This window comes from Centropristis striata, chromosome 11 (assembly GCF_030273125.1).
Source record: "Centropristis striata isolate RG_2023a ecotype Rhode Island chromosome 11, C.striata_1.0, whole genome shotgun sequence".
NCBI lineage: Eukaryota > Metazoa > Chordata > Actinopteri > Perciformes > Serranidae > Centropristis > Centropristis striata.
The window spans coordinates 1,703,440-1,727,774 of NC_081527.1; the positions used below are offsets into that span (position 1 = coordinate 1,703,440).

The 24,335-nt window shown below is 37.7% G+C and overlaps 1 protein-coding gene across 1 annotated transcript in view; it reads left to right on the forward strand.

Annotated features, from left to right (window-relative positions):
* The window catches only part of brinp2 (bone morphogenetic protein/retinoic acid inducible neural-specific 2), a 415,139-nt gene that overhangs the window by 316,592 nt on the left and 74,212 nt on the right, over positions 1-24,335 (forward strand). The window contains exon 6 of the mRNA XM_059344321.1: positions 6,952-7,188. Within this exon, the coding sequence (XP_059200304.1) occupies positions 6,952-7,188 (237 nt within the window). The remainder of the gene's footprint in view (positions 1-6,951; positions 7,189-24,335) is intronic.

Below are 24,335 nucleotides of genomic sequence, written 5' to 3' on the forward strand. Positions count from 1 at the left end.
ACAGGATGATGGTGAAAGAGACCAAATTTAAATGTTTCACCAGTCATTTCGTTTTGGTTCTAAATGTTGATCCAGTAAGTCAGAATAAAAAAAGTCATATAGGTGAAAAATATACCAATATGGTATTTAAACATGTTTTAAGTGGTGAATACAGGCAGGATGGACTCAAGAGAGATAAAGCTGCCGTATGTCACATACTCACCATGGTCTCCAAACAGAATGATGCCCAGGTTTATTCAGAAACTACACTCAAAAAAATGATTCAAGCCCTTCTTAGATGTGACACATTAATGTATTGTTTGTCTAATGAAAATATATCAATTAAAATCAAATCAAAAGTAGTTTAAGAAGTGTAACCTAACATGTATTAATTGACTCCCCTGTCCTTCCCTTCAACCCAAAAAGAATGAGTTTCAATTTTCCAATTCTATGTTTTTAGGTTGAACGAACACAATTTCTTTATTTTAGCTCTCCTCGACATAAATGAGTTGAGGTAACTCAATTTAAATACAATACATACATGTTTTTAATTTGAGTTCGACCAAATGTAAAAAAGTGAGCTACATTAACTCAAATACATTATATTGCATCGATGCACTTGTTTTGAGTTTGGGCTGCATATATTTGTTGGATGGAAATTCTTCCCACAATTTAATTGAGTTCATCCAATGAGTTATTTTTTTGAGTGTACTTTAACCCTCTTGAGTCTCCAAAAACGCCAAAGCATGGCTTCTTGATCACATCCAGACGTAAAAACAAAGCAGACCAAAAAAATACACAAAATGACAAAAAAAGACACAAAATGACCAAAAAAAAGACACAAAATAACTAAAAAAGACACAACAACAGACACAAAATTACCAAAAAAAGACACAACAATAGACACAAAATGACCAAAAAAGACACAAAAAATCTACAAGGAGACACAAATGACCAAAAAATACACAAAATGACTACAAAAAGACATGAAAAGGATTCAAAAATGGACTAAATAGCCCCAAAAGACTCCATAGAGTTAAAGCTGCCGTATGTCACATACTCACAATGATCTCCAAACAGAATGATGCCGAGGTTTATTTGGAAACGACTTGAACGACTGCAGCAAAGAGGACACGAGTCCTTTCAAGTGTGAGCAGTCCACAGGACAATTACCACGTCTCCTCTCCAAATGTGACACAGTGATGGTAACTAACCCAGAGAAAGAAGATGGATGAACAAACAAACAGGGAAAGTGCATGTGAAGAGTGTTATTTAGCTGTCTCCAAAAGTGAAGGAACCCCTGCCAGATCTGAAACTAGTACACACACACACACACACACACACACACACACACCAACACACCAACACATGCAAAAACGTCAAGGCACCTGCCAATGCATGAAAGAGGAATAATGTGACTAATTACATCTCTTTCCAATCCAATGAAAGAGTAAATACCAAAGAAGAGACATAAATATTCATAGCAGGGAGCAGCAGGATCGACTGGCTGTTGAAACTCATCCACACTGAGAGACAGGCAGAGAGAGAGAGACAGAGAGACAGACAGACAGACAGACAGACAGACAGACAGACAGACAGAGAGACAGACACTCTTAGGTATAGACAGACAGACACTCTCAGGTATAGACAGACAGACAGACACTCTTAGGTATAGATAGACAGACACTCTCAGGTATAGACAGACAGACAGACAGACAGACAGACAGACACTCTTAGGTATAGATAGACAGACACTCTCAGGTATAGACAGACAGACAGACAGACAGACAGACAGACAGAGAGAGAGACACTCTTAGGTATAGATAGACAGACACTCTCAGGTAGAGACAGACAGACAGAGAGACAGACACTCTTAGGTATAGACAGACAGACACTCTCAGGTATAGACAGACAGACAGACAGACAGACAGGCAGAGAGACAGACACTCTTAGGTATAGACAGACAGACACTCTCAGGTATAGACAGACAGACAGACAGACAGACAGACAGACAGACAGACAGCATGAAGCCCACACTGCGAGCCTTTTTGAAAGCCGCCCGCTGCTTTCTAACAGATGACGAAGCACTTTTAAGATCACGCGTCAGCTTTTGATTCTGTTTAATAGACTGTGCAGTTGGGAAACTTTGGCATCATAATTAGCATATCACTGTATTTTTAATATAATTTAAATAATGAAAGTGGTGAAATTGAAAGTGGGTTGTTACCCCGCTGTTAAAAGACACAAAGACAGACAGTTTCTCACAGTCTGGGGCCTCAATTATTGTAGTATAACACATCTTATATCATAAACTATGTAAAAACTAAATGAATTTATTGTATACTTTTTTACTTTGTATTGCATAACCATTACATGGCAATGCATGTAGAACTCTAGTTGTGTTTTCATTCATTTATTCTCCTTAACCGCTTATCTGAGCTCGGGTCGTGGGGGGCTGGAGCTGATCCCAGCTGACAGGTTTCAAATCTTGGACATGTGCCGAAAGAGGCTAACGTTCAGACAGCCCTTTGAGTGCTCTGAGTGCGAGATGTGAAAACAATAAACAACTTTGTCAAAGAGCTAGCGAGGTCTTGGCCTGGAGAGTAACATATATCAATTTGAAGGTTCTATAATATTCTTGCTTTGAGATATTGACCCTTGAACCTTGGGGCATATTTGAAGGTTTATAACTAAGAGACAAAAAGGGTTACAGACATGAGACCTACTGTTATAGAAAGGTGTTGACATGGACTATAATGTGAGCATAGTCACTAAGGGGTGGGGGTGGGGGGGCTTTAGGATATGCTGAAAAAATAAAAAATCCCCCATTGAACAAGACAATATTTAAAGTATGATGCCAAAATGTGATTGCATCCCCTCAAACCCCTGGAAAGCCACTAATTAAGTATTTCCAACTTCCAATTTTAGGGGAAACCCTGTTTTATTAAAAAAACTACAACTCCCTAGACCTCTCTTCAGTACTTATGTCGACATCAGCACCGTAGTTGTAGTTCTTCCGTTTTAGGGTTGTGAAAACATATTTCTACCCAATATATCGAATATCACACACTGTCTAATAAATAATTGTACTGTATGTATATTATCTATGCTAAAAAAAGACAACAATGTTTGTTTAATGAAGATATTTTAACTAAAACAGGAGAGCAGAGCCCGAGGCATTTACAGTGAAGCACGATTCAATGAGATCGCACCACATCCAGTAGATTACAAAATAAAACAGCGGGCTAACGTAGATCCTAAGTCGTCACTTTGTCAACATTAGTGTCTCCCGCTGCAACAGAATAATATGTTGATCAGGAAATCAACCTCAGACACAAGGCATGTAATGGGCGAAGGTTTGATCCGTTAAATACACAGAGGATCAGAGAGATTTCAAAATAAAACACAGCGGATTGTCTTTTTCTGTCGAGATCTTCACCACAAAGTGATTATGTACATTCACTGAGTGAATATTTAGAAAATAAAATATATTTCTCGCTAGAAATGTGATCAAAATCCATTTTTATGCAGAAACTGAGTCAAAATATTGTTTTTTTTTCACTAAAAATGAGAGAACTGTCCGCCATGTTTTTTGTTCTGACCGCCGGAACCTTGAAAGTCACGTGACTTGGAACAAACCAATAGGAACAAATATCCATGGAATAGCCACGGGATATGACTGTCATTAACTTGCATTGTAGCGAAATCCGTGTCAATTTCACGGAATTTTGAGTGATTCTGTGGCTATTTCACGGATTCCTGTGAGACCAGGTTGGGTTTTTTTGTGTTCAAAATGTTGATCCAGTAAGTCAAAATTGAGACAAGGCAGAATTGGCAGAATGAAAAGGAGTCAAAATAGCCCCAAACTCCAAAGGGTTAAATTAGGTTTTTATAAACCAAACAATAAGATAGACACATTTAACTTTATATGGCAATATCAATTGTGAAAATAGTAATTCTAATGAAAAGACTGAATGTTGTGATGATGATGTGAGCGTCTCCGTTACACAGTGAGAAGAAGAAATAATGAAAGCTGTGATAGGAAACAACTCGTGCATGACAGGCAGAACCAGCAGGTTGTTTATGATGACTGCAGACGAGCTGACAGCTTCTACTGAAAGCTCCCAAAACTGATAAAATATGCCCCGAGGACGATTTCTAAACCTATCGGATATGCACCTGCAGTACCTGCAACAAGAGCTGCCACTGAAAGAAAACTCTCTTTCTTTGTCCCTGTGATAATACCAGCACACATGTAGGAAGTTGAAGTGTCTTTATGAATCAGCCAGAGAACAAAGAGCCATTTGAATATTTGGTTTAGTGAGCACCACACACAATAAACACAGCAGGCTGATGAAATGTTGTCTTTGCACATGCTGTCTGTACTGGCCCAGCCATGGTATGACATGTTATTAGTGCCACTGCCTCTATTCAATATCCAATGATGGGGTGTGCTGCTAATGAGCATTTTAATAGCTTGTATTCTGATGTATGTATTGAAACTGTCCTTTTAGTGTCATATACATAATTGAAAATCATGTTGTACAGTCATGGAAAAAAATATTAGACCACCATTGTTTTCTTCAACTAAAGTTTCTGGTACAGCTAAAGGGACAAATATAATGATAATGACAAAAATAGCTGAAAAGAGTTTAATTTAAGAGCTGGTTCGGAGCCGGTGTCTAATCTCAAACTAGTTCGACCACCAAGAACCAGTACATTTTGGGGTTGTTTCCATTTTTTTTCACTGGTTTAGTGTAAATTTGACCATTTTTGACCACTCAGATTTGATTACTTTGGTGATTTCTGTATTTTGGGCAACCAGATTCCATTTTTTATGAAATGTTATTAGTGGCAGTGCCTCTATTCAATATCCAATGATGGAGTGTGTTGCTAATGAGCATTTTATTAGCTTGTATTCTGATGTATGTATTGAAACTGTCATTTTAGTGTCATATATTGAAAATCATGTTGTACAGTCATGGAAAAAAATATTAGACCACCATTGTTTTCTTCAACTAAAGTTTCTGGTACAACTAAAGAGACATTTGTTTGGACAAATATAATGATAACGGCAAAAATAGCTGATAAGAGTTTAATTTAAGAGCTGATATCTAGACATTTAACATGGTTTTATTGATAATAACCAAAATCGTTATCAATAAAACCATGGGAAATGTCTAGATATCAGCTCTTGAATTGTTGTTATTATCATTATATCTGTCCAAACAATTGTAACTTTAGTTGTACCAGGCATTAAAATGAACAAGAAACTGAAGAAAAAAATGGTCTTATAATTTTTTCCATGACTTTATGTTTAAAAAATGTATCCCCCACCAACCCATTAAGATCCCAGCCCCTTTTATAGATGATCTGGAGGGACAGGGGATATTTAGGGGGAGATAGCAGGTCAACAGTAGATGCCTCATAAATGCCTTTTTCAACCGAGGCAGTTCCAGGGCCGGTTCAGAGCCGGTGTCTAATCCTGAACCAGTTTGACCGCCAAAGAACCACCAAGAACCACCAAGAACCAAAACATTGTTTCCATTTTTTTCCACTAGTTTACTGTAAATTTGACCATTTTTGACCACTCAGAGTTGATTACTTTGGTGATTTCTGTATTTTGGGCAACTGGATGCCATTTTTATTAAATGTTATTAGTTTAAAAATGTATCCCCACCAACCCATTATGATCCCAGCCCCTTTTATAGATGATCTGGAGGGACAGGGGATATTTAGGGGGAGATAGCAGGTCAACAGTAGATGCCAGTTCCAGGGCCGGTTCGGAGCCGGTGCCTAATCTCAAACCAGTTCCTCACTTTTCGACTGCCAAAGAACCGGCAAGAACCAGTACATTTTGTTTTGTTTTTCGATTTGTTTGACTGGTTTACTGTGAATTTGACCATTTTTGACCACTCAGAGTTGATCACTTTGGTGATTTCTCTATTTTGGCCAATTGGATGACGAGCCCTTCCACTACATGAAAAGTGAGATTTGTCTCTGTAAATTACTGTAGAACAACCAGTCAACTGGCACGGAAAACTGACAAGAATTGGTGTAAACATGCAGTCTAAGGTTGGAAAGCTTCCCAATAAGTTTGTTTTTCGACCGATGATCACGGACATTTGCGCGAATTATCTGGCAATCCCAAGGCCAGCAATCTGGGTTTTCATGCAGTGTTCTGTTCTGTAAACTGCTGAATATTCCTAGGAAAGCTATACATCTTCTGAATGCTCCAGGTCTCTAGTTTATGGCTGTGCAGTTTCATGAGGCTGTGATTATCTAGAGGTCACAGCAGCTCATTTTATTCACAAGTCAAGTTTTAAAAAAAAATGGTCTCACAACAATGAAACGGCAACTATGGGAACTAACAGCATCACACATGGACACATTTCAGCTCATTGATTCCACAAGAGTCTCAGCTTTCATACTCAAATAATGTTAGTTCATGTGTCAATGTTTATGGATCCCATTATGCAGAAATATTACATCTATTATTATATATTTTGCCCCAAACATCATAAAGTGGGCTAGTCCATATAGGAGATTACTCTTAGAACTCATTTTCATTCAGATATCTTGACGTAAGGTAGCTTGACATGGTATTAATGAATTCATTAGATCTTAGAATTTCATATAATATCAATATTTGTGGCCCGTCAGCATTGGCTGTCAGAATCAATGGGGTTAAGGGGAAAAATTGCACAAAGATGGCTTTTAAAACAGGATTTCCATCCAAAGGCAGTGATTCCAAACCACTTGTGCTACAATAATTGCTGCTTTTTAAGGGAATATAATTCTCAGCACCCTGGTGTGTTTAAAATTAATGTTTATAATCCTGTAAGAAATAACACATTTCTTCTTCCAGACCTACAAAAATAACTTGTAAAAGCATTTGGAACTATCTTAAAAATTAAATAATTTATTATGAAATGAAGAAATACTTAACCATGTTTTTTTTTTCCCCTCCAGGCTTGCAAGATGTCCTGCCAGAGTTCCTGCATGGGCGTTTTGTGGAGGCAGCCCTCAGCTACGTGGCGTGCAACTCGGAGGGCGAGCTGCTCTGCCGCAACAACGACTGCTGGTGCCGCTGCTCGCCACGCTTCCCAGAATGCAACTGTCCCTTTGCGGACATCAAGGTCATGGAGGAAAACCTGGAAAAGAGCAAAGAGGCCTGGAGCAACTTCAACCAAGACTTCATGGAGTCAGGTAGGAGCTGGAGCGGTTCAAATCAAACGTGTTGAATGATGTTTTGGTTGAATGTATGAATGGGATTTAGGGTTAAAAGTCTGGGTCGTCAGTTGTGTTGAATGAGGTTTGATCCCTCGGATCAGTCATTTCTCTGAGTGCTGCTGGACAAAAACACCTGCAGTCCTTTGACTCAACACATGTATAAGTTGTTGTTTGAGGCTTTAACTCTATGGAGTCTTATAGGGATATTTTGTCCATTTTTTAATCCTTTTCATGTCTTCTCGTGTCTTTTTGGGTCATTTTGTGTCTTTTTTTGGTCATTTTGTGTCCTTTTTGGTCATTTTGTGTCTATTTTTTAGTCATGTTGTGTCTTTTTGTGTCTTTTTTTGTCATTTTTATGTCTTTTTTGGTCATTTTGTGTCATTTTGTGTCTTTTTTTGTCATTTTGTGTCTTTTTTTGGTCATTTTGTGTCCTTTTTGGTCATTTTGTGTCTATTTTTTAGTCATGTTGTGTCTTTTTGTGTCTTTTTTTGGTCATTTCGTGTCATTTTGTGTCCTTTTTTAGTCATTTTGTGTCTTTTTTGAATGTATGAATGGGATTCAGGGTTAAAAGTCTGGCTGGGTCAGTTGTGTTGAATGAGGTTTTGTTATCAGAATTTTTTTGAGTGACTCTTCAAAAAAGACGATTGGATTCAGAGTATCAAAGTTAAGTTGAATTTAATATTCTTGCACAAGAAGGAGCGTTTAACAGTGCAACACAGCAAGTAAGGTTACAGAGAAAAAGGCTCAATCCAAAGAGCCTGGACAGTCCGTTTATATGAATCCTACAATGGGCGGTTTCTGATGTGACTCTAGATAACTTGTAATTTATTGTACTGACACACGACCTCTTCTGCCGTTTATGTTGGAGAACTTGTTGTAGTGGAAAATCTTAATAGTCTTATTGTTCCAAATGGTGCAGTGGGATTTCCCGAATCAGAGCTGCTCATATCTTAATCAAGCAGGAGTTTCCTGTAAAGAGACTGTGACTGTTGGTCACATTTCTGTGTGTTTGTCTAATCATATGTGATGCATTTTTAAACTGCTATATCTGATATTTTAATATATCTTCAAATGAATTCCACAACATTGTTTTTTTTCCAATCCAAGCTGTGGAGACGTTGGTATAGTTGTCTCTCTAGGATACTATTTTATATCCGTTTAGTTCCTTTGAAGACTTGTTGTTGTTGTGCTTATGTATGTAATGCATCCTTTGTAATGTCTTGTCTTTTATCTCTGAAACCCTTACCGTCTTATTAAAAATGGCTATGTTGTTTGTGTCATATAACAGAGTGCCCAACACGCCACGTTCCTGTTAACAGTCTGCTGTGTTTTGTCGGAGGGTTAACTCGCCCCGGGCCCAGACTAAATATTAATATTCAGACTGTCTGGCAGGTGTTGCTCTTAGTCTTCTAACACAATCCAATAGCTCTTAAATACCAAACCAGGGAAAACAAATCCAGGTATATTCTAATAATCCCCTCGGATCAGTCGTTTCTCTGAGTGCTGCTTGACAAAAACACCTGCAGTCCTTTGACTCAACACATGTATAAGTTGTTGTTTGAGGCTCTATGGAGTCTTATAGGGCTATTTTGTCCATTTTTAAATCCTTTTCGTGTCTTTTCGTGTCTTTGTAAGTCTTTTTTGGTCATTTTGTGTCTTTTTTTGGTCATTTTGTGTCTTTTTTGGTCATTTTGTGTCTTTTTTAGTCATTTTGTGTCTTTTTTAGTCCTTTAGTCCAACACAAAATGTAATTTTGAATCTTTTTTTTACTTTCAAAACACTATCATGCTCAATAAAGAGTTGTAAATGTGTCAAATGTGACCAAAGGTGTCAAATCTACCATATAAGAGGGTTCCATCCAGTTCTATCATTTGATACAAAATCTATTTGAGCTTGTCTCCAGTTTATCATCATCAAACTGAAACTGGCCTCATGGAGTTTACAGCCAGAACTTTAGAGGTAAATGTACAGTAGGGCTCCACGCTGCTTTGTTTTCTAGTCTGATGGAGGCAACAAGTCTGGATTATTTGGAGCTTTTGGAGACTCCACAGGGTTAACTTCATATTGCATGGGGCTCATTTGATATAGCACTCTTATTATTACATAACAGTGGTGGTGTTACAGTGAATAGAGAGAGAGAAGAGCTCTGGACAGCTGGACAGGGATTGTGTTACATAAGACTGTTGAGTTCCAGTTCCAGATGTAGCATGTTGATGGACGCAGTTTATTCTCAATAACACTCTGTTTAGACAGCGAGTACCTGTGAAGTGCTCTTTAACTGTGCTCATGGCCACTTGTGAGATTTAGTCATCAATGATGTGTGATAACCTACCTGGATTATAGCTCAGTTACTGCTGGTTTTCTTTATAAACACACATTATATGAAATGCAGGTATATGAGCAGTTAAGTAACCACAGTAGGCTATAATATACATGTTTTATATTGTGTCTGAGGTAGGGATAGGTACAGAATTCTGTACTTTTATAGGTACCGACCAAATTCCGTCGGTACTACCGAGTACCGATTCATGTAAAATCAAACGGTACCATGTTTCGGTACCTAAACGGCGTTAACTTTAAACTGATCATTGATTTCAACCTGTTTTCATTTAACGTCTTTGATTAACAAGCGTGCTGACGATCGCACTATTTTTCTTTTTTTATTTACCTCCTCCTCCGGTCCTGTCTGCTCACCGCGGCCACTAGCTGCTGCCCTCTTCCGCCCCGGCGCAGAGACTAACAGCCGGCGCTAGGCCTGCTAGCCGCCAGCTGCTATCTCTCCAATGTCTCTACCCGGGCTTGGCCTTCGTCTGCCTCCAGACTGGACCTTCCTTACTCCGTTTGCTCTCTCCATTCGTCTGTAGATCGGTCATTAGCAGCTAGAAGCTAGCTGCTGCATCTCTGGTCCTCCGCTAATACTCCGCTCTTCAACTCAGGAATATTACCTGCCACTTTACTCCAAACTGCCTCGCTGAAATTAAATCCCTCGGACTCCTGCGTCATCCTCGATATGTGCACAGAGCAGCCCGACTCAACTTTGTTTATTCCAACCATGCCACGCCCACAATACTGTCTGACCGGTGCTGCGCCGCACAGCTACGACGTCATCACAACAAATCACACGTGCGCTTGCAACTTTTTTTTTTTTCTCCTCCGTGCACTTGCCACCTGAGAGCTCCTCTGCATCCTTTGATAACACTGCAACCTTCATGTTACAAAATGCACGTTCGCTCAACAATAAAGCACTGCTCATACTGGATTTTATATTGTTTTGATATATTTTTTAAAGTTTATATTTTGAGAAATAAATATGTTTATAAAAAATATAAAAAAAATAAAAAAAATAGATTTTATTATTAAACAAATTCACATTTATTACCACATAAACAAACACAAAAGTACCGAAAATTGGTACCGTTGAGTACCGGTATCAATTCTCAGGTACCGGGTATCGGTACCGTATCGGTTCAAATGTGAAAGGTACCCATCCCTAGTCTGAGGCGGCATATAGTGATCGGAGCTGTTGTTTTATCTACATTTACAAGTGACAGTTTATTTCCCAATCAGGTTTATGGGCATGTTGCATAATAATATCATTATATTATCTGATGACAGGGCAGATATCGGTGCGATCAGCAGCAGCAGTCCATTCTTTGTGAAGAATGTCTTCCCTCATTGTTTTACATTAAAACAGTGTCTAGAAACAGTATAAAGGCAGGACAAGCCTGAGAGAAAAAAACACAAGTTGCAGTCATGTCATCACTAAAGGTTAAAGCTTTTCTCTCAGAATAATTTAATTCTAATATATGCAGAAGAAGTGTGGAGGCCTTTCCCTTCATGTGAAATTAAGAAGATAACTTCACAGTGGTGTGAATCATTTCTACTGCACTAAGCTCTTTTATAAAAGCTGCTAATTAAGGCAAAACTTTGGAGGATTCAGTTTTGTCTTGGCTTATTCCTTCTCTAAACACACAAAACTTATGACTTACATTATGGAAATTCTGGTTTTCTTGGTTGTAGTATTTTTTTTGTGCTGAATCCATTTTTCTGCCGGATGTCAAGCTGTAAAAGTTACGGTTTTAGTCTTAATTATTGATTAATTAGCATAATGATTGATTCATCTTCCAATATTAGAAATGGCTATAATATATTTTTTAATAATATATTATAAATGGTTGTTTGGTAACATTGTAAAGGAGCATCCATGGCTTTCATTTAAGCCCAAAGTTGTATCTTTCAGACAAACACAGAGGTCACATGACCTCTTTAAACCAGAAATTACACACATTTTCCCACAATTTTCACCTAAAATGCATAGTTGATGTGATCCCTGCAGGATCAAGGGACATCAGGGACCCAAAAACCAACAACTGCAATACTTCATAGACTCTGTCAGTTCAGGAAAAGTATAAAATAGCCATACTATTTCTTTGTGAGAGGTTATTGTGAGCCTGAAATTAGAAGTCAGCGGCTTAGGCCAGTTCACCTCCATTCATTCTTTGGACAAAAATAAATCAAATAAGATTAAAAAAAAGACACAAAATGACCACAAAAGACACAATATGACCAAAAAAAGACACAAAAGGACCACAAAAAAAGACACAAAATGACCAAAAAGACACAAAAGGACCACAAAAAAAGACACAAAATGACCAAAAAGACACAATATGACCAAGAAAAGACACAAAATGACCAAAAAAAGACACAAAAGGACCACAAAAAAGACACAAAATGACCACAAAAGACACAAAATGACCAAAAAGATACAATATGACCAAGAAAAGACACAAAATGACCACAAAATGACCACAAAATGACCACAAAGACACAAAATGACCAGAAAAGACACAAAATGACTAAAAAAAGACACAAAATGACCAAAAAAACCCCACAAAATGACCAAAAAAAGACATTAAATGACCAGAAAGACTAAAACACATTAACACATGAACACTTTAACACAGTGGAGACAGAGCTGACTTCCAAAATGATTTGGCGACCCCCAGAAACCATCTCACGACCCCAATTGGGGTCGGGACCCCCAGGTTTAGAACAGCTGAATGAATCCATCATTATGTCTAACTTTTACAGCTTGACATCCGGCAGAAAAATGGATTCAGCACAAAAAAATACCACAGGAACAACCAAGAAAACACTTTTACCCCAAAACGCCTCCCACCTCCGGTCCTATCTATCGGCCTTGTTATCTCTTTTCGGCTAACTTTCCTCTCCTCACCCCGTTTCACCCGCTTTTCAAAAGTTTGTAGCCACTCATTGCACGAGTTATGTCTCTTGCAGTGACAGAAGCCCCATCAGGTGTACAGTCTCACTCTTGTTAAATCGATTTCCCCCAAGCCAGACTGCTTTATCAAAACTATTCATCACACGGAGCGAGACACAGGTGTGTGATGTAATGGCGGCAACGATGCAGAACAATTCAGGTGTCACTTCCTAAATTGGCTGAAGCCTCTTTTTTTTTTTTTTATGCTCCATCTCAAACACATCACCAGCTCCCTCCTTAATGACTTGGAAGGTGTAGGCAGGATTTAATTGGAGACAGGTTTCTGGCAGCTTCTCTTAAACGTTGTGGGTGTGTTGTGTTTCCCTGCAGATTTCAGGTGATTGTGTGTACGCGCTGCCATTTATTTAGAAATTGCTTAGTGAGTGACATTACGGAGGTAAACAGCATTTTTGTGCATTCACTTAGCCTCATTTTGACAGCACCTGACTTTGCAAAGTTGCCTCTTTTTTTGCTGCATATTAAATCTTTATAAAGATGCACTGACGGGGTGTTGAAAAGAAAGAGAGGAGGAAGACGTGTAATTGCGGCGCTTTTCATGTTGCGCTGACGTTCTGGTTTTTGTCAGCAGCTTAACTTTGTGCTGTTTGTTATAAAAAAATGAGGCCTTTAGTACTTTTTCCAGGCTCGTGTGTTTGAGCTAAAAATATCATGAAAGGCTCCTTCGGTTCGTCACACACAAGGACACGCAGCATGGCGGGCCGATACTGTACCGCCACAGGCATGTATCCAGGGGATCATCAGAGTTTTATCTTGTTTTAAGGAACACACACCATCCACTTACACATTCACACACTCAGACAGACTCACACAAGTAGGTTGAACACTGAGAGGAATCTACACGGAAAATATTGTTTGACTTTCAGAGCTCCTCTCTCTCTCTCTCTGTCTTACGGGTCTCTGAGAGTTCACAGCGCTGCAACTGAAGAAAACACAAGCAAACTGAGAAAACATCTTCATCAATTTAACAACACAAGAGCAGCATTTAGAAAAGGCTGCAAAGACCACAACACAACAGAAGTGTTTCTAGAGGACACTTAAAAGTGATGCACACGTCTGGACTAGGGGTGATATGGCCCTAAAAGATTATCACGATATTTCAGGCTATTTTTCCGATAACGATATTCTTGACGATATTACAAAATACCTAAAAAGAAATAGAAAATGTGATTTATTTTTTTAAAAATTCTGTATAAATAAATAAAAATCTAAAATGTAGTGTGAAGTGCAAATCTCGTTGCCAAATACAAAAAAATACTCTTGACTCTTAAATTTTGTAAAGGAGAATAAAGGTTCCTGTATGTTTTATTTAAGGCATCTTATTTTGACAGTCTTCTTGTAAATTATGTGGTGGATTCTCTTAACACACCGTGCTCTTATTTTGAAAGCTGCATGTGTATATATAGCGTTAGCCTGCTAGCATTAGCCTGCTAGCCCGTATCAATCACATTGCAGTTAAACAAATCAAATAAATGATTGATACACGTTTTAGTTGGTCTCTCTCAACGGCAACAAGTTGGTCTTGGTCTTGCTCGCCTGCTAACATTAACACGATATGATCGGCCGCTATTGGTAACATGCTAACTATCAGCCGTTAAAGTTAGCACGCTATAATCGTTACAACGTTATAACGGGAAATTATAATTATCTTGACAACACAAGAGCAGCATTTTAGAAAACGCTGCAAAGACCACAACACAACAGAAGTGTTTCCAGAGGACACTTAAAAGTGATGCACACGTCTGGACACGCTTGTGATATTATCAAGTTATTTCAAGATAATTATAATTTCACATCATAATGTTATAACGTGAAATTATAACATTATACCGATCATAGCGTGCTAACGTTAACGGCCAATCAATAGCATGTTAATGTTAGCTGGCAATCGATAGCATGCTAACGTTATCGGGCTAGCAAGACCAAGACCAACTCGGTGCCATGTAGAGAGGCCAACTAAAACATATCATTCATTTATTTGATTTGTTTAACTGCAGTGTGATTGATCCAGGCGGGGTCATCCCTATGTTCCCTATGTTTTACATATTTACTTCAGGCTATTTTTGCGATAACGATATTCTTGACGATATTACGAAATACTTAAAAAGATATAGAAAATATGATTTTTTTTGTCTGTATAAATAAATACAAATCTAAAATGTAGTGTGAAGTGCAAATCTCAGCAGTTGCCAAATACAAAAAAAATTACTCTTGACTCTTGAGCAAATAATAAAAATAACCATTTAGGGGTTTCGGGAGCATATTTTAATGACATTTTGTAAAGGAGAATAAAGGTTCTTGTATGTTTTATTTAAGGCATCTTATTTTGACAGTCTTCTTGTAAGTTCTGTGGTGGATTCTCTTAACACACTGTGCTCTTATTTTGAAAGCTGCATGTGTTTAGCGACAGTAAGTAGCTTTTTGTGATTAAAACAACTTTAATTGTTAGCTAATGTTAACCTTACGCCACTACATCAAGAAGTAGGAATGTTGCCAATATCATGATATGCATTTTTTTTAACCATGAAAAAAATATACCGATATTATCGTGAACGATACGATATGGCACACCCCTACATAGGACCCTTTTTGGGAAAAGCGGGGAAAAAGGTCCTATGTTTCACAGTCTCATACAGAGAGGGGAACATGGAACCTGGAGAACATAGACACACTCCTGATATGGGCTAGCAGCTTTTTTTACAACATAAATCCACAAAAACTGCAGCCTTTTTTACAACCATGAATGGGACGTGTATATATAATAGTCAGGCGGCTTAGCCAAATAAAGGGGACACGCCGGACAAAAGCACCAAATTTTTTCCACATACTCTCTATCACTATAAGGTTCAATTTGTGGTAGGAGCCACTTCATCAAGATTGTGGATTGGAGATGGCAGCCATATAAAGTCTATGAGGAATGCTTTATCTTCTAAGCCACTTAGAAGGTCAATCTGGGTGTCAAAATCTACATTTTCTGGAAAGAAATCATTTAAAGCTATTGAGAACATCACTAGATGATTATTTGATCAAATAGATATGTTCATTTTCATCCAGACTGGTTGCAGCAGGGAATCCTGAGCTGAAAATGAATCTATGTTCACGGGAGAGAGCGGATTAGCTGCAATGTACACTGCTCAAAAAAAAATCAAGGGAACGCTTTAATCTCACGTCAGATCTCTAGTGATATTCTCAATAGCTTTAAACGATTCGTTTACCCAGAAAATGCATATTTTGACACCAAGGTTGACCTTTTCAGTGGATTGGAAGATATATTGGTTCTCATAGACTTTATATGGGTGCCATCTCCGATCCACAATCTTGATGAAGTGGCTCCTACCAAAAATTGAAACTTATAGTGATAGAGAGCATGTGGAAAAATTTTGGTGCTTTGTCCGGCGTGTCCCCTTTATTCTTAAATCTGGTCCTAAGCCGCCTGACTATAAAGATGTGTGCTATTTTTAGGTTGCAGCTCTACACCGCAAGCTGCGAAACGCAAGCTGCGAAACGTAGAAACGTGTTGTAATGGAACTGACACACAACCTCAGACACACAAGGACACGGGCCTGTATCCAGGGGATCCTCAGAGTTTTATCTCATTTTAAGGAACACACAGCATCCACACTCAGCCAGACTCACACAAATAAGTTGAACACTGAATTTGGAAACACAGAATCTACACGGAAATGATTGTTTGACTTTCAGAGCTCCCCCCTCCTCTCTCTCTCTCTCTCTCTTTTTTCTCTCTGTCTCACTATCTCTGTCCTTCTTTTGCATCTTCTCTGTCTTTTGGCTTCTGGGGGCGCCTCGGAAGTTGGAGCTGGGTCTCGTCTGCTGGGATGGGCTGATAAATTTATTGTGGCGAGGGGAAAACATCTGCGAGGAGAGTGTGTGTGAGAGATTGTTCATGTGTGTGTCGGAGAGACAGAAGGAGGACGAGGAAGAGACTAAATCATTGTGTGTTTGGGGAGAGAGGAGAATAATAGCCTCCAACCTAAGACACTCACCATTTCCTCAACTAAAGACCCAAAGCTGCACACTCAGATCTCTCTGTCTGCCTTTTCTTCAGGACACATCTCATGTTCGGTTCAGGAGGCAACATGTCCTGGGAAGGTGTGAATAAGTTGCGCCTGGAACATCACACCTTTGGTTTTGTGAAATTGGAAACACAGCCAGCTTCAAGGCTCAGCTCCACATTCCCTGATACCTGCTTTCTGTACACGGTGTGGAGAGAATCACATTCACAGACACATTCCTGCTCCAGAGTTCTGTGATTCATGGTTCATGGTTCATCTCATTAAAACTTCTCTGTGAGTTTTAACCTCCTGGAGTCCATCGATTCATTGGAAATAAACTGAGCATGTTTTATTAACGGTAATAACTTTATTTATGTAACAGATGAGCTGAGAAAGCCAGTTGAAAGCGCCTGTTTCTAGACCTTTTTTAAAATGTGAAAAATGTGAGAAATCACATTTTCAAAATGTGATGTGAGAAAGGAGCCATGCATACTCTGTGTAAACAGATTGTCAGTGAATATTTTTCACATGACCTGCAAAATTTCAGAAAAAGACACAAAATGACTAAAAAAAGACACAAAATGACTAAAAAAAGACACAAAATGACAAAAAAAGACACCAAAAGACACAAAATGACTAAAAAAAGACACAAAATGACCAAAAAAAGACACCAAAAGACACAAAATGACTAAAAAAAGACACAAAATGACAAAAAAAGACACAAAATGACAAAAAAAGACACCAAAAGACACAAAATGACTAAAAAAAAACACAAAATGACTAATAAAAGACACAAAATGACAAAAAAAGACACCAAAAGACACAAAATGACTAAAAAAAGACACCAAAAGACACAAAATGACTAAAAAAAGACACAAAATGACTAAAAAAAAGACACAAAATGACTAAAAAAAGACACAAAATGACCAAAAAAAGACACAAAATGACTTACAAAGACATGAAAAGAATTCAAAAATGGACAAAATAGCCCAAGACTCCATAGAGTTAAAGCTGCCGTATACTCACAATACTTGTATAATTCTGAAAGTGAATTAACACATTTATCATTTTACGGTCTTTTACTGTCATGGTTTAGCAGTTTTCCACCGTAAAATCTACAGACATTTTTTACAGTGTAGAATAAAGTGATTTTGACAGAAACATCACAGTGTTAAGCCTGGTAACCTCCTCCATTCATTCTGATGAGAGTGTACATTCAGTACGGCAGTACAGAACGTCTCATTACTCCGACAGAGGAGCCTGAACACACCGCTGACCCGCGCTCCGTCCTGGTCCCTGAATGTGGCGTTAGAAGCTAATTAAGCACCCTGAGCCATCACAGGTGACATTACACTACGCTGCCTCACAGGTGGAAGAGCCACTTTAAGAACCAATGGGATAATGGGATTCTGATAGGGGTCAGGATTAGCATATCAATAGCATGTTAGCCATTAATCCGGATCTTTGGGATATTACCTCAGCCGATGATGTGAGGGTTGCGAGTCCTCGGCCACCGTGCGTGTTGCCGGGGGTGACGAGAGGTTGTAAGTAACTAATGAGGTCACTCATACATGAAACATAAGACGGAAAGTCTCGGCAATTGAAATTCAATTCCCTGCTCCGAGGGTGGGCAGGAGGCAGAGTTAACCCCCCGCTGGGAGGAAATATCCAGAGAGACGTTCCTCTGCTGCTGCTGGCTTCAGAGACGGGAAATATATAATCATTATACATGTAAAGCTTCAACTTTTACAGCAATGTTTGATAAATCAGGTTAATCCACATATAAGATAGGGCATACAGTCATGGAAAAAAGTATTAAACCATTGTTTTCTTCAATTTTTTGTTCATTTTAATGTCTTGTAGACACATTTTCCATGGTTTTCTTGATCATTATTTTGGTTATTATCAATAAAACCATGTTAAATGTCTAGATATCAGCTCTTACATTAAACGTTTTTGAGCTATTTTTGTTGTTATCATTATATTTGTCTGAACAAATGTACCTTTCGTTGCAGGCATTACAATGCATTGAAGAAAACAACAACAAATTGACCAAAATAGATGTAAAATGACTATAAAAGACACAAAATGACCAAAAAAAAAGACCCAAAATGACCCAAAAAGACGTAATTTGACCAATTAAAAAAAACATTAAAATGAACAAGAAACTAGAGAAAACAAGGGGTCTATTTTTTTCCCATGACTGTATGTATTTCACATGCTTTATATACATTTGTGAAAAAGGGAAAATGTGCAGTTTGACCAAAATAACACTGAAAGTTAAATAACACATGACCATTATACATTACAATTTAAAAACAAATGTAAGATGACAAATGTCCTCAAAGCTACTACATCTCACAAAATTAGTAAGTAACGTAGTAGTAGCTTTAACAGCCATCTGTAATTGCTACAGGAGTGATATACTAAAAAAGAGAAGAGGTTTATATACGCAAGAAAATATCAAGACAAAAACCAAACAAAAAAGACTGTGAGGTCCGGAAGGTGATTTGAAGCCTTTCAAAATAAAAGCGAGTTGACCGGAAGCACGTTCTTTTCGTGTGGAGACCACGAGGTGAGTAAATATCAAGTTACAACAACTTTTCGTCATACGAAGAAACAGAAACAGTCTTAATCACTTGAACGTTACGTTGCACACTATACATTATTATACATTGCCCTGTAAAGTTATATTAATTTGAAAGAATCAAGGTTTTGGACTTTTTTCTAAATTACACATAAACATATTTACACTTAAAATGTATACATATAATAAAGACCCAAGAAACAAACACTGGGAATGAAAAATACGTGCTTCCAGTTTGCTCGCTTTTATTTTGAAAGGCTTCAAATCAACTTCTGGACCTCACAGTGCAGGCCTGCAGCCAGACTCTCTTTTTTTTATTTGGTTTTTATCTTGATATTTTCTTGCGTTTTTTCACCTTATCCAGTTGAACTGGAAAGATATAAAACATTTTTGTTTAATCGTTTTAATTGGACACATCAATACACATAAACATTTCCACAATGTAACATAAAATAAAGACCCAAGATGTTTGCATTGAGGGAAAGTTGAGAGTTACACCAAGGTTACATGAAACTCATGAAACTCATGAAACTCTACAAATGTACCTTTCGTTGCAGGCATTAAAATGCATTGAAGAAAACAACAACAAATTGACCAAAATAGATGTAAAATGACTATAAAAGACACAAATTGACCAAAAAAAGACACAAAATGACCAAAAAAGACGTAATTTGACCAATAAAAAAACACAAAACTAACGAAAAAGACGTATAATGACCCAAAAAAAGACATAATTGATAATGATTTACATTTTTGCCCTAAAAGCCTAAATTTGGTGCCTCCCGCACATTCTAACGCCACTATCTTAATCATTGCATATTTTAATTAATTATTGTAAAGGAGAATAAGGGTTCTTCCATGTTTTATTTAAGGCGTCTTACTTGACTGTCTTATGTTGACAGTCTTCTTGTAATTTCTGTGGTGGACTCTGCTAACACATCCATGTGCTCTTATTTTGAAAGCCACATCTAAATTTGGTGCCTCTCACACATTCTAATGCCACTATTCCATTTCAATCATTGCATATTTTATTGAATTATTGTAAAGGAGAATAAGCATTCTTTTGTTTTATTTAAGGCGTCTTATTTTGACAGTCTTCTTGTAAATTCTGCGGTGGATTCTGCTAACACATCCATGCGCCCTTATTATGAAAGCTACATGTGTTTGCTTTTGAAGGCAAAATAGATGTAAAATGACTATAAAAGACACAAATTGACCAAAAAAAGACACAAAATGACCCAAAAAGACGTAATTTGGCCAATAAAAAAAACACAAAACTAACGACAAAGACGTATAATGACCCAAAAAAAGACATAATTGATAATGATTTGGGTTATTATCAATAAAACCATGTTAAATGTCTATATATCAGCTCTTAGATTTAAACTCTTATCAGATATTCTGGTTGTTATCATTATATTTGTCCAAACAAATGTACCTTTAGTTGTACCAGGCATTAAAACGAACAGGAAATTGAAGAAAACAATGGTGGTGTAATCATTGTTTCCATGTTGTATACATATATAATAGAGACTCTGGCTCTGGAAGCTCATTTGATGTGTCACACTGCATCACATTTTAAATGCCAACACCAGAGAAGCAGAATTATTTAAGAAAAGGTCACTATTTATATGTAAGCAGGCACACGTGTCTGCTTTACAGATTACTACCACTCATTTACTTTCTGTACGTTTCTATTTCAGTGACCTGTAACGTTACAGAAGGAAGATTATTATTGCTGCTGTTTTCCTTTTATTTTAGTTTATTGGCAGTAGAACCATCTCATTTCATCTGCTGGTCCTCCACATTCAGCATCGGAGTCTCTTAGAGCAGCTGTTCTCAACCTTGGGGTTGGGACCCCAATTGGGTCTGCTAACACATACATGTGCTCTTATTTTGAAAGCTACATGTGTTTGTTGTTGTAGAGAGGCTGTAGTCAGTGATCAGATCCCTACCCCTCTTCCACACACATATGCCTCATATCCGCAGGGAAATGGGAAATAGACCTGCACTTATAGATGCACTACATATTTTTTAGTCATTTTGTGTAATTTTTTGATCATTTGTGTCATTTTTGGTCATTTTGTGTCATTTTTGTGTCATTTTGTGTCATTTTTGGGTGATTTTGTGTCATTTTGTGTCAGTTATTGGTCATTTTGTGTCATTTTTTGGTCATTTTGTGTCTTTTTTGGTCATTTTGGGTCATTTATGGGTGATTTTGTGTCTTTTTTGTGTCTTTTTTTGTCTTCTTTTCGGAATTTTGTCTTTTTTGTAACTTTTTGGTCATTTTGTGTCATTTTTTGGTCATTTGTGTCATTTTTGGTCATTTTGTGTCATTTTTGTGTCATTTTGTGTCATTTTTGGGTGATTTTGTGTCAGTTATTGGTCATTTTGTGTCATTATTGGGTGATTTTGTGTCTTTCTTTATCATTTTTTGGTCATTTTGTGTCTTTTTTGGTCATTTTGTGTCTCATTTGGTCATTTTGGGTCTTTGTTTTGGTCATTTATGGGTGGTTTTGTGTCTTTTTTGGGTGATTTTGTGTCTTTTTGTGTCTTTTTTTGTCTTCTCTTGGGAATTTTGTCTTTTTTGTAACTTTTTGGTCATTTTGTGTCTTTTTTGGGTTATTTTGTGTCTTTTTTTTGTCATTTTTTGGGCGATTTTGTGCCTTTTTTTGGTCATTTTGAGTCAGCTAACATGAGTGAGTCAGGTTGAGGTGTAGAGAGGCTGTAGTCAGTGATCAGATCCCTCTCCTCCTCCTCCACACTCCACATACGGTCTGATCCCCGTATCAGAAACAGGTTATTAACAAACCTTCAACCAAAACTTTCGCCCTGTAAAAATGTGTTTTTCTCTCTTGGCGAGACTGAACTCTTGACTTCGTTCAGCTTTCAAGCAGCTGCATGTTTCACACTCCTGTTAATTAGTAGACTAATAATGAAACACTCTTGTTATTTTCACTTTATATGGACGATGACATGACATTGTTAAGAAGAAATCCAGCTGTACCTGCTGCATCACAAAGCTCAACACCAGTCACACGCTGTTAATTGGATATGCTTTGCTTCGCTGGACCAATTTCTAATGTCACTGTCGAGTGAAAAAAACAGGCCGATAATGTGACCATTAGGCCGGCAAGTCAGGCCACGAGGCAGAGTACAACACCAGATTAAACAAACAATAGCAGGTTTTTTTTCTGACTCACACTCACCCAATCTGTGTGTGGCGGCGGCAGAAAGCAGAGCACAGCTTGGTTTGCAAGTCAAAGCTCATCATCAAGAATAGAAGAACACTTTTAACTAATAATAGCTCCGTAATGGCACAAGCACAACAGCATCTACTGGGATTCATTAGGGCCAATAATTGCTCCTCATGGTTGCGTGGCAGCAGAAGAATATGAAGGCATTGTGTAAGATTCATCCCATTATGAAAAACAAACTTCAGCAGCCTCCAAACACAGTGACATTTGGTTAGTTGTTAGAAAACAACATGACACTCGACACAATTGGACTTGGAGGACAGAGTGGACGAAAAATGTTTTAACCAGACATGCTGCCTTTTTTTTTTTTAGAACTTCTGCCACAAGAAATACAGCAGTGTTCATTGGTTGATATGCATTAAAGATGGCAAACTCAGGGGCAAACCAGGAAGTGCCTTAAGCTGCATTCTACCGAAAATTCCAGCAGGGGGCGCTAAGTGTGGCTGCAAAAGCATTTTTGTCCATTCATTTCAATGCAAAATGTGAAAACTTCTCACTTGATTTATTACCTCAGAAATGTTTTTGTGATATTGCAAGAGATAAAAGGGAATGAAAGCAAAAGTGCGACTCTGCGCTGAGAGACGTCTTTTCCGCGGAAAAACTTAATCTCACGGGTAAATTACACCACTTCCTGTTGAGGTGACCAGGCGGCAACCTCCTGGTCTGAGCAGGGAGGCAAACCAGGAAGTGCCTTAAGCTGCATTCTACCGAAAATTCCAGCAGGGGGTGCTGACGGTGGCTGCAAAAGCATTTTTGTCCATTCATTTCAATGCAAAATGAGAAAACTTCTCACTTGATTTATTACCTCAGAAATGTTTTTTAGGACAACACTATGGTCTCAATCACTAGTAAAAAATCTTCTTCAAGACAATCTGATGTTAATAGTGTAAATAATGGCCCCATTTAGAAGAAAATAGACGATAAAGAATCGTATGATTTGGGGCGGGGCTACCTTTGATTGACAGGTCACTAACAAGGCGAGCCGTCATCAGGAGAGAAGCAGAGCAATGCGTATCCACGGTAACGTGTCAATAAAGTTATATAAAACGTTATGTAGATATAAAAAAAAAGAAAAAAGTTTACTAGTTTACTCTTTTTTTTGGTATTTTTAACATGTTTTTTGGTAACTTTGTGCCTTTTTTGATGATTTAGTGTATCTTTTTGTAATTTCACATCTTTTTTTGGTCATTTTGTGTCCCTTTTTTGGTCATTTTACATTTTTTGTTGGTCTCTTATAACTTGTTTTTTGCTAATTCTGTGTCTGTGTGTGTGTTTTATGTCATTTTACGCCTCTTTTTTAAGATGTCTTCCTGGGTGTTCTGCTGGGAAACATTGAAGATTTATTGTTGGTCATTTTATGTAATTTTTGTCATTCCACATGTTTTTAAAAAATATTTTTGCATCTTTCTTTTTGGTAATTATACATAGTTGTCTCTTGGGTGAAAGTCCTGGGTTTGTTTACCTAAGAAACACTCCATTAGCCACAAGGAGCTCTTGTGGCTTAAAACCAAAGACCTTGCAGTGAGATAATGTGCAAAAACATCTTCTGGTGCACAGAAACAATGAGACTGCTCTTCAGTCAAAGAACTCTCTGAGAAAGAAAGATTTCTATTCAAAGGTTTCTTTCAACCATCATTAAGACCTATTTTATTAATTCCATCTAATCAAGTAGTTTCTTTTGCAAAACATTTTTTAAAGCAAACCATTTTGTCCATCTCCAGATCCAGCATCAGAGCAGAAACTGCTAATAGGGGTCATTGTTCATGACAACATGGAGGACTCAAACTTGCTTTTCCTTTCATATTGTATGAAGAAAAATATTTTTTGTATTATTACATCAAGTTTACACACCTGGGTCTAAAATGACCTTGTGCATTAGAAGCGTAGTGATACAAAAAGTGATCCACTAAATGAACAATGTGAGTATATGTGTAACTATGTTTGTCTTATTTTGAAGGTTTAACTTT